This window comes from Lottia gigantea (assembly GCF_000327385.1).
Source record: "Lottia gigantea unplaced genomic scaffold LOTGIsca_51, whole genome shotgun sequence".
Taxonomy (NCBI): domain Eukaryota; kingdom Metazoa; phylum Mollusca; class Gastropoda; family Lottiidae; genus Lottia; species Lottia gigantea.
Genome location: NW_008709752.1, coordinates 8776 through 22162, shown reverse-complemented (window position 1 = coordinate 22162; position 13387 = coordinate 8776). Strand labels below are relative to the sequence as shown.

Here is a 13387-nt window from a genome sequence, read left to right as displayed (position 1 = left end):
GAAGTAAACAAAAAAACATTAAAAAATGAAGACAGCACACCTTCATTTCACTTGGAATTCCTGACACATTTAGTGACCAAGCTAAAGTGTAATTATTACATTTTGTTGTTACACAGATTCTACGTCAAAGGTCAAACAACCTCTTTTAAATTCGATTTGATCGCAGTACCTAAGACGGAAAATAGAGTAATATCATAGTAAGACAGAACTACCTGAGGTTTTCTGTATCGTGGCCACTAACTTGATGTTACTAGTCAGACCAACTGGCGTATTTAATAGTTTAATATAGCCTTGAAAATAATAATTCTTATTCGCTTCAACATCCACATCAAAATGTATACCACCATTTGGAAGATTCCTGTTCAAAATTAATTAAAAATTCATTAAAGTATGGAAATATCATCCGATGCCAATCTCCATATTCTAGAGTTCAACTAAAATCTATCATAACCCAATCAATCTTGACAGTGCATTCAATTTTCAACCTCTATCGCTTTAATAAAAAAAAATCTGAACATTTTTTTGACCAATCATACTTTAGTCTCAGAAACGTGAATCTAAGCTAATCAGTAATAGTGTTCACAGCTTACCGTCGAAATTTGAGCCTTCAAATCCATGTGTGTCCAGAAATATCCGCGTTTGAAACTTAAAATTACGACTTGACTCTGTGATGTATAGAAAAGACATATATAGAGATAGTGAGTAAAATTCCTAGTTTGAAGTATTTTTAATGGAATGATGTGATTTTCGTACATTTCTGAAGACTATTTACATATATTCAAGATTCAAATCAACCCCCCCCCCCCTCCCCGAAATGGCGCATTCGTCCCTTTAAGTATTGTCCACAGATTGGCTTGATTATTTGAAATGTGTGTTGATGATAATAGTTACCTGTTTGTAATCTTGATGCTGCTACCACTAGAATAACTATCACTATCTAAAACCTTGTCACAATTCTTCGATATCCAGCCATTTGTTTCATTCAGAGAGTCAAACTCTTCGAATCCCGAGAATTTGACAGCTGCAGAGCTAACCACAAGACCAAGAAGGGTTATCAAAAACAACATGGTTACTGTGTCGTCTCCAGATTCCCAATGAGGTGAATCTTGTCAATACAGCCTTAAATAGTCTTACTTATACAATTCAATCAATACTCAAAGCAAAACATTGTCAATACCAGTCATATCACCTGGAATATCTAATTCCCATGAATATTATTAAATTAATATAAAATGTTTTGCATGGTTAATTTTGTTACTGTTAGCAAGTATTGCCTACAGCATTTGTTTACTCATTTCAATAATATAATAGGTTGATGACAAGGTTGATGAACTCTGTAAATTATTGTGTTAAAAAGGCTGAAAAAAAATTAACATGTGGGTCAAAACATTTATGATGATATTTTGTAAAAAGGAAAATTATGTAAAATCTGAAATTTTTATTCAATTGATGAACTTGGTGCTCCTTACGTGACACTATGAAGAACCCTTTGTAATTTCGATTGACACCCATATTTACTTTCATTCATAGAGAGTGCATTCAAATTATCCTTTTCAGAATCACAATCCAGAACTGTGCTTAAAGGTTAAACATTTGTAAAAGGACAAACTATAATATAAAGTTCGTTACCCTGTTTGATTATATACGAGGGTTAGCTGAAAAGTTCTAATCCTTAGTGAGATAATCAGATTTAAAAAAAATTTGACACCAACAAGTACACGCATTTGATGTAGAAACTGCCACTAGGGTGTTCTTCAATATTTGTGACAATAAAATTTATGACCGTGATTATATAGCCTGATTTGGCCCCTCAGACTTGAACCTGCTTTCAAAACTGAAAACGGAATTAGCCGGTCGCCATTTTGCTATTAATGATGACGTCATTTCCGCTGTGAATGACTTCTTTAGGGTGGCTGCAGAAAATCCTTTCTTGACTTGCATCGAGATCTGACAGCAACGCTGGTAAAAGTCAACTCAAAAGAGTGTAAATCTAGAAGGGGACTGTGTAGAGAAATAATTAAAACCCGTCGACCTAGTATGAGTCTTTCTAAGGATTTTCTGATACAACTCTAAAAAGTCATTAAAAGCAAAATAGCGACCGGCTAATTTCGTTTTCATTTTGAAACTTTTCAACAAGCAATCGTAAGCATGTGTAACTAAAAACATGTACTTGGCCTCTATACGCCATGTCATATTTTGTGTAAGGCTTGGTCTAATGCCTATGGTTCACTACCACATGGTGACATAAGTATGGATCAAATTTAAGTGCGTTCTTTTTTTTGTATTTTTACGATTATCACTGTTAGATAGTCTCGATAACAGATGACTAATAATTGTATTGTGATTCTTATCATTGTTCATTTCCTTCTTCCTTCTACTATTGTAGTTACTGATTCTAGATTACTAGTCCACGTGCTCTTAACATCCTGTCCTTTCTGATAATACACGTGTTTTAAATTGAAACTCATTTTGATGTAAAATGTCTCAATCTCACGAATAAACTGATAATAAGTTCCGAGCACACACGTGCTTTGATAATTTTCTGTGCCTTCTAATTATACAAATGTTTCAAGAAATTTACCTCATGTTTGTCTGAATGTGGTGGTGAGTAACCCGATTTACTTTTGCCGACTCAGATAAAAGCGTCTTATCATTGGTATGGAAATCCAAGTTCCGTTTTCTGTGAACAGTTGCAAAGTTCTGGAAACAGGTCAATGAGGCACCGATCCTGTACATATTACGACGACCACCATCTTTTGAACACGTCGGAAATATATGTCTATCGTGTTTCCTTTCAGCAAGAGAACCTCTTTTTAGGGACTGGTGAAATAATTATTCATGTTACGCGATATTTTAACTGACAAATCAATACGCTTGAACTGTGTCATTTTTACGTTTTGTAGAACCGGCCAACTCATGAGAGGTCATTTTGATTCGTTAAAATTCGGCGCCATACGAAGATGTTTGAATGAAGTGAACCACAACCCCTTCAATTTATTTACATGGTGTGTAATGTAAACGGCGATTGTGACGTCCAATTTTAAGAACAACAAAAACTTATGCAAAAAAACAAAATAATATTTTAATCTATGCAAAATATATACACAAAGGTAACTATACTAGTAGAAATAGTATGCAAGTAACATTCAAAAACTAAAATATACAATATTCAGGACTTTGGACAGGTTGACTTCAGCTGAAATTGATATCAGGGTTAAGCAACCTGAAGGTGTAAAATTTACCAAAACTGTGGCAAATAGTGGATCCTTTGGGTTTATTAATCTCATGTCAACTTTAACCAAACGTCATCATTTGGTTTGTTTCTCCTGGCGATTTATATCATTTTTATCAAAACTCATTGAAAATTTCAAAATTCAGTTATTGGCAAATTTTTAACTGTTGTCTGCCCAAAGCTTTAATTGGTAGAATTTCAATCCATTTCTGTAAGCTTGGTTGTCTTTATATATATATTGTATTTATTATACTGATGCAGCTTAATCCGATAAGAAATTTATTTACCGCTCGTGAACAATTGTGCGTTTATATACATGTATTTAATTTTTCTCGGAGGAAGCGATGTAGGGCTACAAGCACAGACAATGAAAGGAAATAAATTTTGCTTAGAAATTAAAAAAAGGTGGGTGGTCATTGGTCCTCTACTCCCCAATAAAAACTGCTGCTCACTGTTCACCATTAGGACCTCTTTTCAAATTGTAAGTAAAGAATTTCCTTGGGTTTAGTAAATCCCATCTGAGTAATTTCAATAGGGATCTGAAAAAAAAATAAAGCAATTGTTACTTTTGACGTACAAATGTGATATGATGCGTACATATGTAATTAACTTTTGAAGAGGAGTCTGATTAAAGTACAAGATCTAAATTAAATATTTCATTTTCCAATGCACAAATACTGCACTAAAAAGAACTTGTGGTATGCATAAAGTATATTTGAATAAGATACAAAGATTGTTCAATCATTTAAGATTTCGTGAAATTTTGTTTCGTACTGATTTGTCTTCATTGGCCCAATCAGAGGCAGAAAAAAGGCATAAAATGTCCAGGTCTCACTTTATGAGAAATAGCATAACTATTAGTTTGCTCTCATACACAATATTCAATAGATTACCGGTGATTTATCAGATTTAACAACTCTGTATTTCTGTAAAATAGACACCAAGGCCATTCTGGTTTCCATTATAGCAAGTCTCTGAGCAACACAATTCCTAGGGCCAACACCGAATGGTATGTACGAATATGGGTTTCGTTTGCTTTTTTCTTCCTCAGTGAACCTACAATTGAGAAGCACACTTACATCTTTACAATGTTAGGCTATTGTGAACTTCATACTTATACCTTGACTGCAATAGCTATTATTTTTGTATCATGGCAGCAGTTTCTAAATGAAGCGATTTGATTGGATTATATCCCAGCCAATCAGAGGCCCCGAACATAAAGCCATACTGTTTACAGACTTTCTGTCGAGGGATCTGATTGGCTTAATGTGCTGACGTGCCAGCCAATCGAATCTCCGCATTCCGAAATAAAAACGTAGCTATTGCTATTATAGTGGTATAAATATATAGTTCTTAATAAGATTCAGATCTGGATGTTGTCATTATATGCTAACCCAGTCGAAAGTAGGCAGCTCTTGACAAAACATGAAAGAGGAATGCTGAATCCTTGACATTAATCTATACATAAAAAGATAGCTTGTTAGGCAAGATAATAAACGCCCACTGGCAGCTTTGATTTGAATAAAAATATTTGGCAGTACAGTAACAATATTCTACCTTCAGTCATACTAAGGTGTTTACGAGCAATTGTGGACGGACGGACCGACGGACGGGTGACGCCAATATATGACCCCCATTTCATGTGGGCGTATAATAAATGACCATTCAATGATAGTTGTCTTTTTAACTTCCTCTATCATATATAGAAAGACCTATAGAATAGAAAGTGAAATTCCTAGTTTGGGACATTTTTGAAGGAATTAGGCTATCTTCGTACATTTCGAGTATCTCTGAAAAGTATTTATATACTATTTACATATATCCAAAAATATCCCCAGAATATGGGACAACTATCACTTTAGAGAAGTGTGTTTATTCCATAATAATGTCTTGTGTTCGTGAATTAATATGCAAATGGGCTAGGCCAGTACCCCACTGAGCAACTGTCAAATAAAAGAAATTACTAACCTCTCGGGATCAAATTTCTCGGGATCTGTCCAGTGATCGGGACTATGATGTAATAATGATACTGGTATGTGGACATCAAATCCCCTTTTAAACATATATCCATTAATAGTAATATCTTTACTAGTTTGTCGGCTGGTTCTGAAAGATTAAACATAATGTTCTCTTACTGCAGTATAATATATTGCACACGTTAGTTACTAAAACGTCATTGAGTCCACGCTGTGGTCAATTACCTTTTCTAAAAACTGTTCTAATCAAAAAGTAACATAGGTACATTGAAAAAATAAATTCACAGAGATACGACACGTACTTACGTTTAAAGTTGAAAAGCGCCATACATTCCTGTGACAATATTGTAAAATATAAATTTGTAGTGGCCAATTGGCACAAGTTTTCTGTAATCAGTCCATCATTTCGGTTAGTTTACTATAACCCATCATCTTCACAAGGTCAAGCTATTGCGACCTTTTCTTATACCTTAACTGCAATAGCCACCTTTTTGTATCACGGAAGTTTGTAAATGCAGTGATTTGATTGGATGGTTCGCCAAAGTATCCATAATGTTTACAGTCTTTTTGATTGGCTGTATTCGCTTGCGTGCAATCCAATTTTGTGAAACAAGAATGGCTATTGCAGTCAAGGTATAAGCCAGAGGTCGTAATGCCTTGAAATTGTGAAGATAGATGCATACACATAAAATATACTCACAACTGAGCAGGAGGATACATTCTTAAAACTTCACAGAAAAACTTATCTAAGTATGGTAAACCTCCGAATACACTTTCATAGGTTGGTGGAGCCTAGATAGAGAATATACCGATCAGAAATGATAGAACTAGTGAAACATTATTGCAATTTCTTTTCGAATTTAATTCTTTTGTATTATGCAACTGTCAGTTTTGGTGTTTTTCCTCTCCAAAAAACAACAGTGCCACTATCATATTGGCCAACTCTGGCAAATGTCGTTCAGTCTTCTTGAACACCCGATGCCGCTTAGTGACCGTGTAAGTCAACTCGGGAATCCTATTCGTGGAGCTCTTACTATAATCATATAGTTTACTCTTCCAGACATCAGATACTAATCTGGAGAGGTGTTATAAAAAGTTCATTAGCTGCTACCAATGTATTGTCAATATGTTGTTTTGGATTTCGGGTTTCGTTTTGCAGTTCAAATACAGTACAGTCTGTAGATTAATTATTAAAGTAACGTACTCCCTTCAATTTCTCATCTATTTCTTGTATTAATTTCTCTTGGCATTCTGGGTTGGTAACGAGCGCGTAACTGGCCATACTCAGATTACTAGAAACAGTTTCATATCCAGCCAGAAAAAATATCATCGATTGACTTTGGATCTCTGAATCAGTTAGACCTGAAATGATAATATCATAATAATAATAATGGTAATAATAATAGTAGTAATAGTAATAATGGTAACACTAATTATAATATTATTATTAATAATAAAAATAGTAAAAAAAAAATATCATAATGATGAAAATGGTAATAATAATTAGCTTTCCGAAAGTGAAAAAAAGTAGGAACTAAAATGGAAAATTAATCCTCAATATTTGCTCTTTATCTGGCAACGCCTTGGAGTGTGTAATGGAGGAAACAATGAAACGACGAAGGCATAAGCCTACTCTATTACATTATCCACAATTCCGATGAACCTTTCGTGTATCAACGTTGAAAAACCCGTGTAAGAAAAATATCCAACCTCGTTCTTTCCATTCTTGAGAATTTGAAGGTTGGTAATCCTTGTCCGTGATGTCTTTACCACTTGAGGAACTTTGAGCTTTCAACATCAATTCAATCAAATCTTTTCGAGACTGAAATAAAAGCAGGTATTTATACCCATTGTATTTGCTCAAGTTCAAGGGAGGTAATCAGCGTAAAAGTTGATATTGAAGTTAAGAGGAATTTTTATCCACGCTTGTATTTGCACATTAAACTAAGAGGTGTGTCAGAAAAGTTCCAGGTCTGGTGTCACTACAGATTTATTTCATATCCAAACTACACAGTTTTACTTTCGAAGTAAACCTCGATTACAAACACAAGAGGCGAGATTTGTTGCAGGACAACTCGTGGTTGCTTTGACAGGACACCGCACCTGTTCCCGATGCACAGAGTATCCCATAGTTCCTAGCCGAAAAGAACATCGCGATGCTGGAGTAGCCTGTGCTTTTTTCCTCTTCCCCAAGATCAAGGGGGGATCGAAGCTGTGGAGATTCCCCGGAAAAAAATTCCAGGAGTGCATGCAAGCGTTCCAGAGAAGGATGGGAGTTAGACTCCGGGAGGATTACTTAGAAGGGAAAAACTCGCAGTTTGTTGTTTAGAACTTGAATAAATCTGTCGTGACACCATGTGCAGTCCAATCAGCAGAAATTATGGACTCACCTAACACTGACAAATGCACATTGTCATTCAATAACAACATTTAGAAGCGGAGAGTTCATATAACGAAAACACAAGGGAATATATTATGGTATAAGACACATCTTTAAAAACAAAGTACATAACGTTTCTACATAATTTACACGTCGTCATCAGATGAAATGAAGAACTGCCTGTTTTGTTTCCTCCCTGCTATAGATTCTCATGTTTACACCTCTTCTTCATTTCATGTACATGTAAATTGTATTGAAATGTTAAAAGCTTTGTTAATGTTATTAAATAAGTAAGTTATACCATAGTATATTCCTTTAGGTTTTTTTTCATATACAGTATAACTAACCTCATTGCCATTTCTTCTTTCATCCATGACCTTTTGAGTTGCGTCAACGAAAAACTTAAAACTGCCATTTTGACCTGGCCAATAGTCTATCCAGTTGACGACATCTTTTAAGGGTGGTATTATAACTGAAATACACAGAAAGGAATTATCACATTGTATAGATGCTTTGTCAGGTGGACATTTGATTACGAAAAGCCTGTTATAGTTCAGCTAGTAAAAGAAGTATGGACAATCAAAAATCAAAGCTTGAAGAGTTGAAAATTGTCGTCTCCATCAGCTTAATAATTTGCACACCAAAACGTCTATATTATGTATAGTTTGATCTTATTTCACATAATACATGAATATAATACAGTAATAGATACGGTATAACAGGCTTACATGTAATCATATTCAATATCATCAACCATTTCTGGTTCATGACAATAGCCGCATGCTTGTTGAACGGATCGTCGGGATTTTCTTGAGAGTTTATCTCGATACCAAAAGCTACACTAGCTATCGTATCCATACTGTACGATGCAAATAACCTGAAACAGAACAGGACAACACAACGTGTTTTTCATTCTGTTATTTCATAGACATCGTCAAAGTTTAAAGCAATTCTCCATGATATGTCTAATGTCGGCAACTAGATTTTATAATACAAAATCTATATCAAACTCAAAGAAACACGGAGTGGAGTAAGTGTTAATTCTTCAACTATGTATGTAAAATATATTTAAGGAGTCGAAGTAATTGCCCATCCTAATGACCGAAGGTCACGCCAAATCAATTCTTGACAGTTGCTGGTAACGTTTATTTGGTATTTGGTTTGCTCGACAGCCTAATAATTGCCGAAAATGTTCCGCGAATATTTACACGTATTAATTCACTGATAGATAGTAGGCGTACATACTGTTTAACATCAATATTAGGATCGTTTTTTGACTTCATCTCGATAGCTTTTACCAACATCTCGCAGCAGTTGTGAATCAACGGCACCATCTACAATTTACACATGTGCGGATATAGTATAATTTAGAATAACAATGATCACCCGACGATAATATTGTTACTCATGGTTAAGATGTCTGAAAGCCCGGGCTCTCCAACACACTGAGTCATCGGGGGCCTTTCAGTAACCATAAAGGTTTCACACGTACAGATATTGAATTAAAAAGAGAGGTATTGGGGACATTATGTAGCTCCATCTTTTTAAACTCTATTAAAATGAAGTTAAAGGGCATAAAATTGCTCCCAATAACATTACTTTCGCCAAGGCTCGGGTAATATTAAATCTTGCAATTCATTTTATAATTGCATAATAAGCATTCGTTGAAGATCCTCTATAACTTACATCCTTCATCTTGCCTGTACTTAAACTGGGACTAACAACACCGCGTACAAACTTCCAGTGGTCATCTTTTAAAAACTGCATGGATTCTCTAAATGTAGACGGAATTGGAGCAACATCCTGAAATAAAGAATATTTGTCTATGGCAATAAGATATATCTAGAGACCTCTGACATTTTCATCAGATCTAAGCTGCCGGTTGATTTTAGGCTAACTAATCCCATTTCAGATTAAAATATCTCTCTTCATATATTCATTTCGTAAGATGGAAGTAGTTGAAAATTAACAAATTAACGAACTCACCAATCTGTTAACAAAGTTCGAACTGCCCTCTTTAACACAGACCTGTTTAATTATATCAAGATCTGTAACGATAACAGCGGGCACCTGTCCTAAGTAAGCTCTGAAATACCACAAACAATCAAGTTATATTCAAGCTTTATTATCGGGGCTAATTCAGCATCACTCCTTTTTTCTATCAGATGTCTGTGGTTCCTGTGGCTATCCCAAATGCTGCTAAAAATATCAAATGACGATTGCGATAGCTTCGATGATATCAGTGTCGAAAAACTTATAAAGTTTACACCTAAGCTGCTTTTTTCCGCTACGCGCAAGCAGATACGCATCCGTATGCGTGTGCACGATCCGTAATAACTGACATAACAGCTGCATATGTACGCAATTAACCATGCGAAAAGACCTGATCCAGTTAATGGCTTCCGGGGAAACACCTTTTCTTGAATTACCCCGATGTCATTATTGCTATTTTGTGATCCGCTCAATTTTCTATCAGTCCGTGGTACGACTTTCGCGTATACTCAATACAGATAAATGGGGTTGTTTAAACTAAAAATAGAAGGAGCGCTTTTTTGACGCTTGTTAGGAGACTTAAAGGGACAGATTCACCATCCGTTTGACCAATCGTACCTTAGTATCAGAAAAGGGAATTATGCGATGTAGTTTAAGTACTTCTAAAGACTATTTAAATATATATTCAAGCCACATAGTGGCAATACTACTCTACTAATACTTACCCTACAACAGGTCCATATTCGTCAGTGAGGTCTTTATGAGATTGCTCAAAACCCTGAAAACGAGGTAAATTTGGTCGGTTTCAAATATACTTTTAACGATCCATGGACCTGCAGGGTGCGGTCTGATTAGACGGAGAGCATTGCAGTACTACAACCGTTTTTCAAATGTTTCCACCTCTGAGCCACGCAGGAATAGTACAATGTGTTTATTTGTTAAGAAGTTACTTCATCTTTTTGGATATCAATGTATCATAAACTGATAGATGATGGGAAATATTTAGACTTATTTTTTTAATTTAACTTGCATATTTTATTGTCTCTCTATAATATTCCCCTTCATTTTCCCCTAATCGCATGTATACCTCGGAACATTCAACTTTTATCCATTGTTATATCCATTATTATTTATAAAATATCTGAGGATCTCATATTCCCCTAAACGCATGTATATCTTGGGACATGAACCTTGCATAATAATAATAATGAATAATGATGCATGCAGATATTCATTTCAGATTCAATTATTATTAGAAGTATTAGCTTACCTTTTTAAACATTGAGTTTATGTAAAGAAATCTACCAGGCGGGCCTTTAATACCAGTTCCTTTAAAGACATTTTCTCCCTGTCTTATAAACCTTTAAGGGTACAAAATATCGGATTAAATTACAAGACCCTGTTTCACACAATAAGATAAGGTAATATCCCAATTCAGACAGATTCAGTAAATTTGATTGGGTCATAATACTAGATTAAACATCGATTAAACTGATTGACCAATCAGATATACGTTCGATTGAAATACCGTTCACATAGATCAATGCCTAAAATTTGTACCACCCCACTTATCATTGTAATGTCTGAATCTACAATACCCAATGCTGTATTTAATCTGATAGAGTTACAGAATAAACACTGTTCATAATGACACGCTAAGTGCTGACATGGACATTTCGTTTAGCGCACCAATATAATTATTATCGAATTTAATAAAAAAGAAAGGCTATGCCATATACTACCAAAAGCATCTTATTTCTTAGGGTGTTTTCAGTCAATATTCGTTGCATCGTTAACGACCTTTCAAAATGCTTTTACAATCCTTTAAATTAACAATAATCGTCTAATATAAACTGTAATCAGTTCATTCCAACGCATTCTTGCTAATATCACAGATATGGAACCGGACCACAAAGGTCCAGATGAGTGTACAGATCCCCTCTGCATGTAAAAATGCATGTCATATCGCACAGTGCATACCCAATATTAAAAAATACTCACAGCATATAAACAGTAAATATAATAAATACAATAATGATCAGCCATAGAGGTATATCTATCAGGCCTAAAATCTCCATCTCAACGCTTCGAGGTTTCTATCTGCAATGAAAACAAAACATTTCATAATACTTAGAAATACACGTCCCCATTTTATACGATACTGTGTGACCAATGTCTAATTTTAGAATACGCGTCATAATGACATTGATGGCTGTCTGTTTTACTCTTCAAACGACCATATAAAGATAAGACCACTATATCATTGATAAAGACTATTGGATATTGCCATAAATGACTTATGTTTTAAAGGCAACAACATATATGAATATCATCTTATATTATATTGGTCAGCTTATTTGCATAACTATAGAAATTAAGTTATATTAGTAATAATTAAACATATAGAAAATGTCATCTTGTCCCAAGTATGGCACATAAATGGATTAATGTCAAATCCGAATAACATAACATGGCATACAAAAAGAGCATATTGTACTATAGATTTTCATATACATGCAATGGAATGAACCCTTTTAAATTTGGAGGAATAGTCGGGATATCGGCTTTATTTGTATCAACGACCTACATAAATACAAAGACACAGCTATATTAAATAAAATCACTAGTTTTGTGCTTTGTACTTTCATACTCTAAAATGGACCAGTGAAAATATATGATCATTACCAGCAGTTATACAAATTCTTAAAATTATTGTATACAATCTACCATAAAAAGTTAAACGCATTTTCATCGTTAGATTGCCGACCTTAACATTACTATCTCGGTGTTATCATTGCAAACGAAGCCTTTTCGCCAAACTCAGCTCCATAATGGTATCATGTGTTCTGTAAGGGTGAGGCAGACCCGTCCTTATTACTGAACCTAGCATAAACTTTATTTTGTTTACTCTCAACATAAACTATCAGTCTTACTTAGTCTCGTCACCACTGACTGTATCTGTCTATTGGATAGCTTGCTAGACAGGTCGTTTTATATTGATAGACTTATACATAGACATTGATACGTAGCTTATCTCCTTATTAGGCGATGTATTGTTTAGTTCTATCTCCTTATATGGTGATAGGCTACATAGCTCTTATTAGGGAATGCATAGCTCATTTATATCGCCATATTAGGAGATTTAGGGGGGGGGGGGGAGTTATGGGCCTTTTTATTTAGATAAACTGTTCTGGGAAATACGCAATGGGTAGACAAGCAAATAAGCCAGGTCGACACAAGACCCCATCCAACGTACAAATATTCATTCTCCGATTTTGAATGGGATCGAATTGGGTATGATTGAGAGAGAAATGGCAGTTTCGATATACTGACGAAATATCGACATAATATGTCATTATGGTGAGTCGAGCTGTCCGTAGAAAGAACGAAAGAAATAAAAGAAAGGGGATAAATGACCATTATTGAAAACATGGGTTCCACGGTACCTGTCAACTGTCATTTGGTCCAACCACTGAACCTTCTGAGTTATCCGTACGTTTCCATTATACTTATAATGACCATTTGAAGACCAATCTGATTCGCCAGCATTAACATTCAGTATTAGAAAGAGTGTATAATAAAGAAATATCGACAATATAAATATCCATAGGACCATACGTTAACTATTTCTTCTTCCATGAAAGAGGTTATAGCAGTAGGCTTCAGTGCATATATAATTGATACTTAACACTCACCTAATTGTGGCAAAATCTGCTCCAATATCAACACGAAATTACATCAGAAATACAAAATAACTAAGACTTATTCAAATTAAGTCGTATTTACATAGAAGGCAGACCTGTCTAG

The 13387-nt window shown here is 34.9% G+C and overlaps 1 protein-coding gene across 1 annotated transcript; it reads right to left on the bottom strand.

The window, feature by feature from the left end:
* Positions 1-3059: 3059 nt before the first annotated feature.
* LOTGIDRAFT_219061 (hypothetical protein) lies at positions 3060-13387 on the bottom strand. The gene is made up of 15 exons (XM_009062345.1): positions 13276-13387; positions 11582-11680; positions 10851-10941; positions 10306-10358; positions 9575-9674; positions 9275-9391; positions 8834-8922; positions 8317-8465; positions 7936-8060; positions 6919-7030; positions 6413-6570; positions 5909-6000; positions 5201-5338; positions 4126-4288; positions 3060-3771 (listed from the first exon to the last, which is right to left on the bottom strand). The coding sequence occupies exons 2-15, from the start codon at positions 11656-11658 to the stop codon at positions 3694-3696; spliced, it is 1542 nt and encodes a 513-aa protein (XP_009060593.1). The 5' UTR covers positions 11659-11680; positions 13276-13387; the 3' UTR covers positions 3060-3693.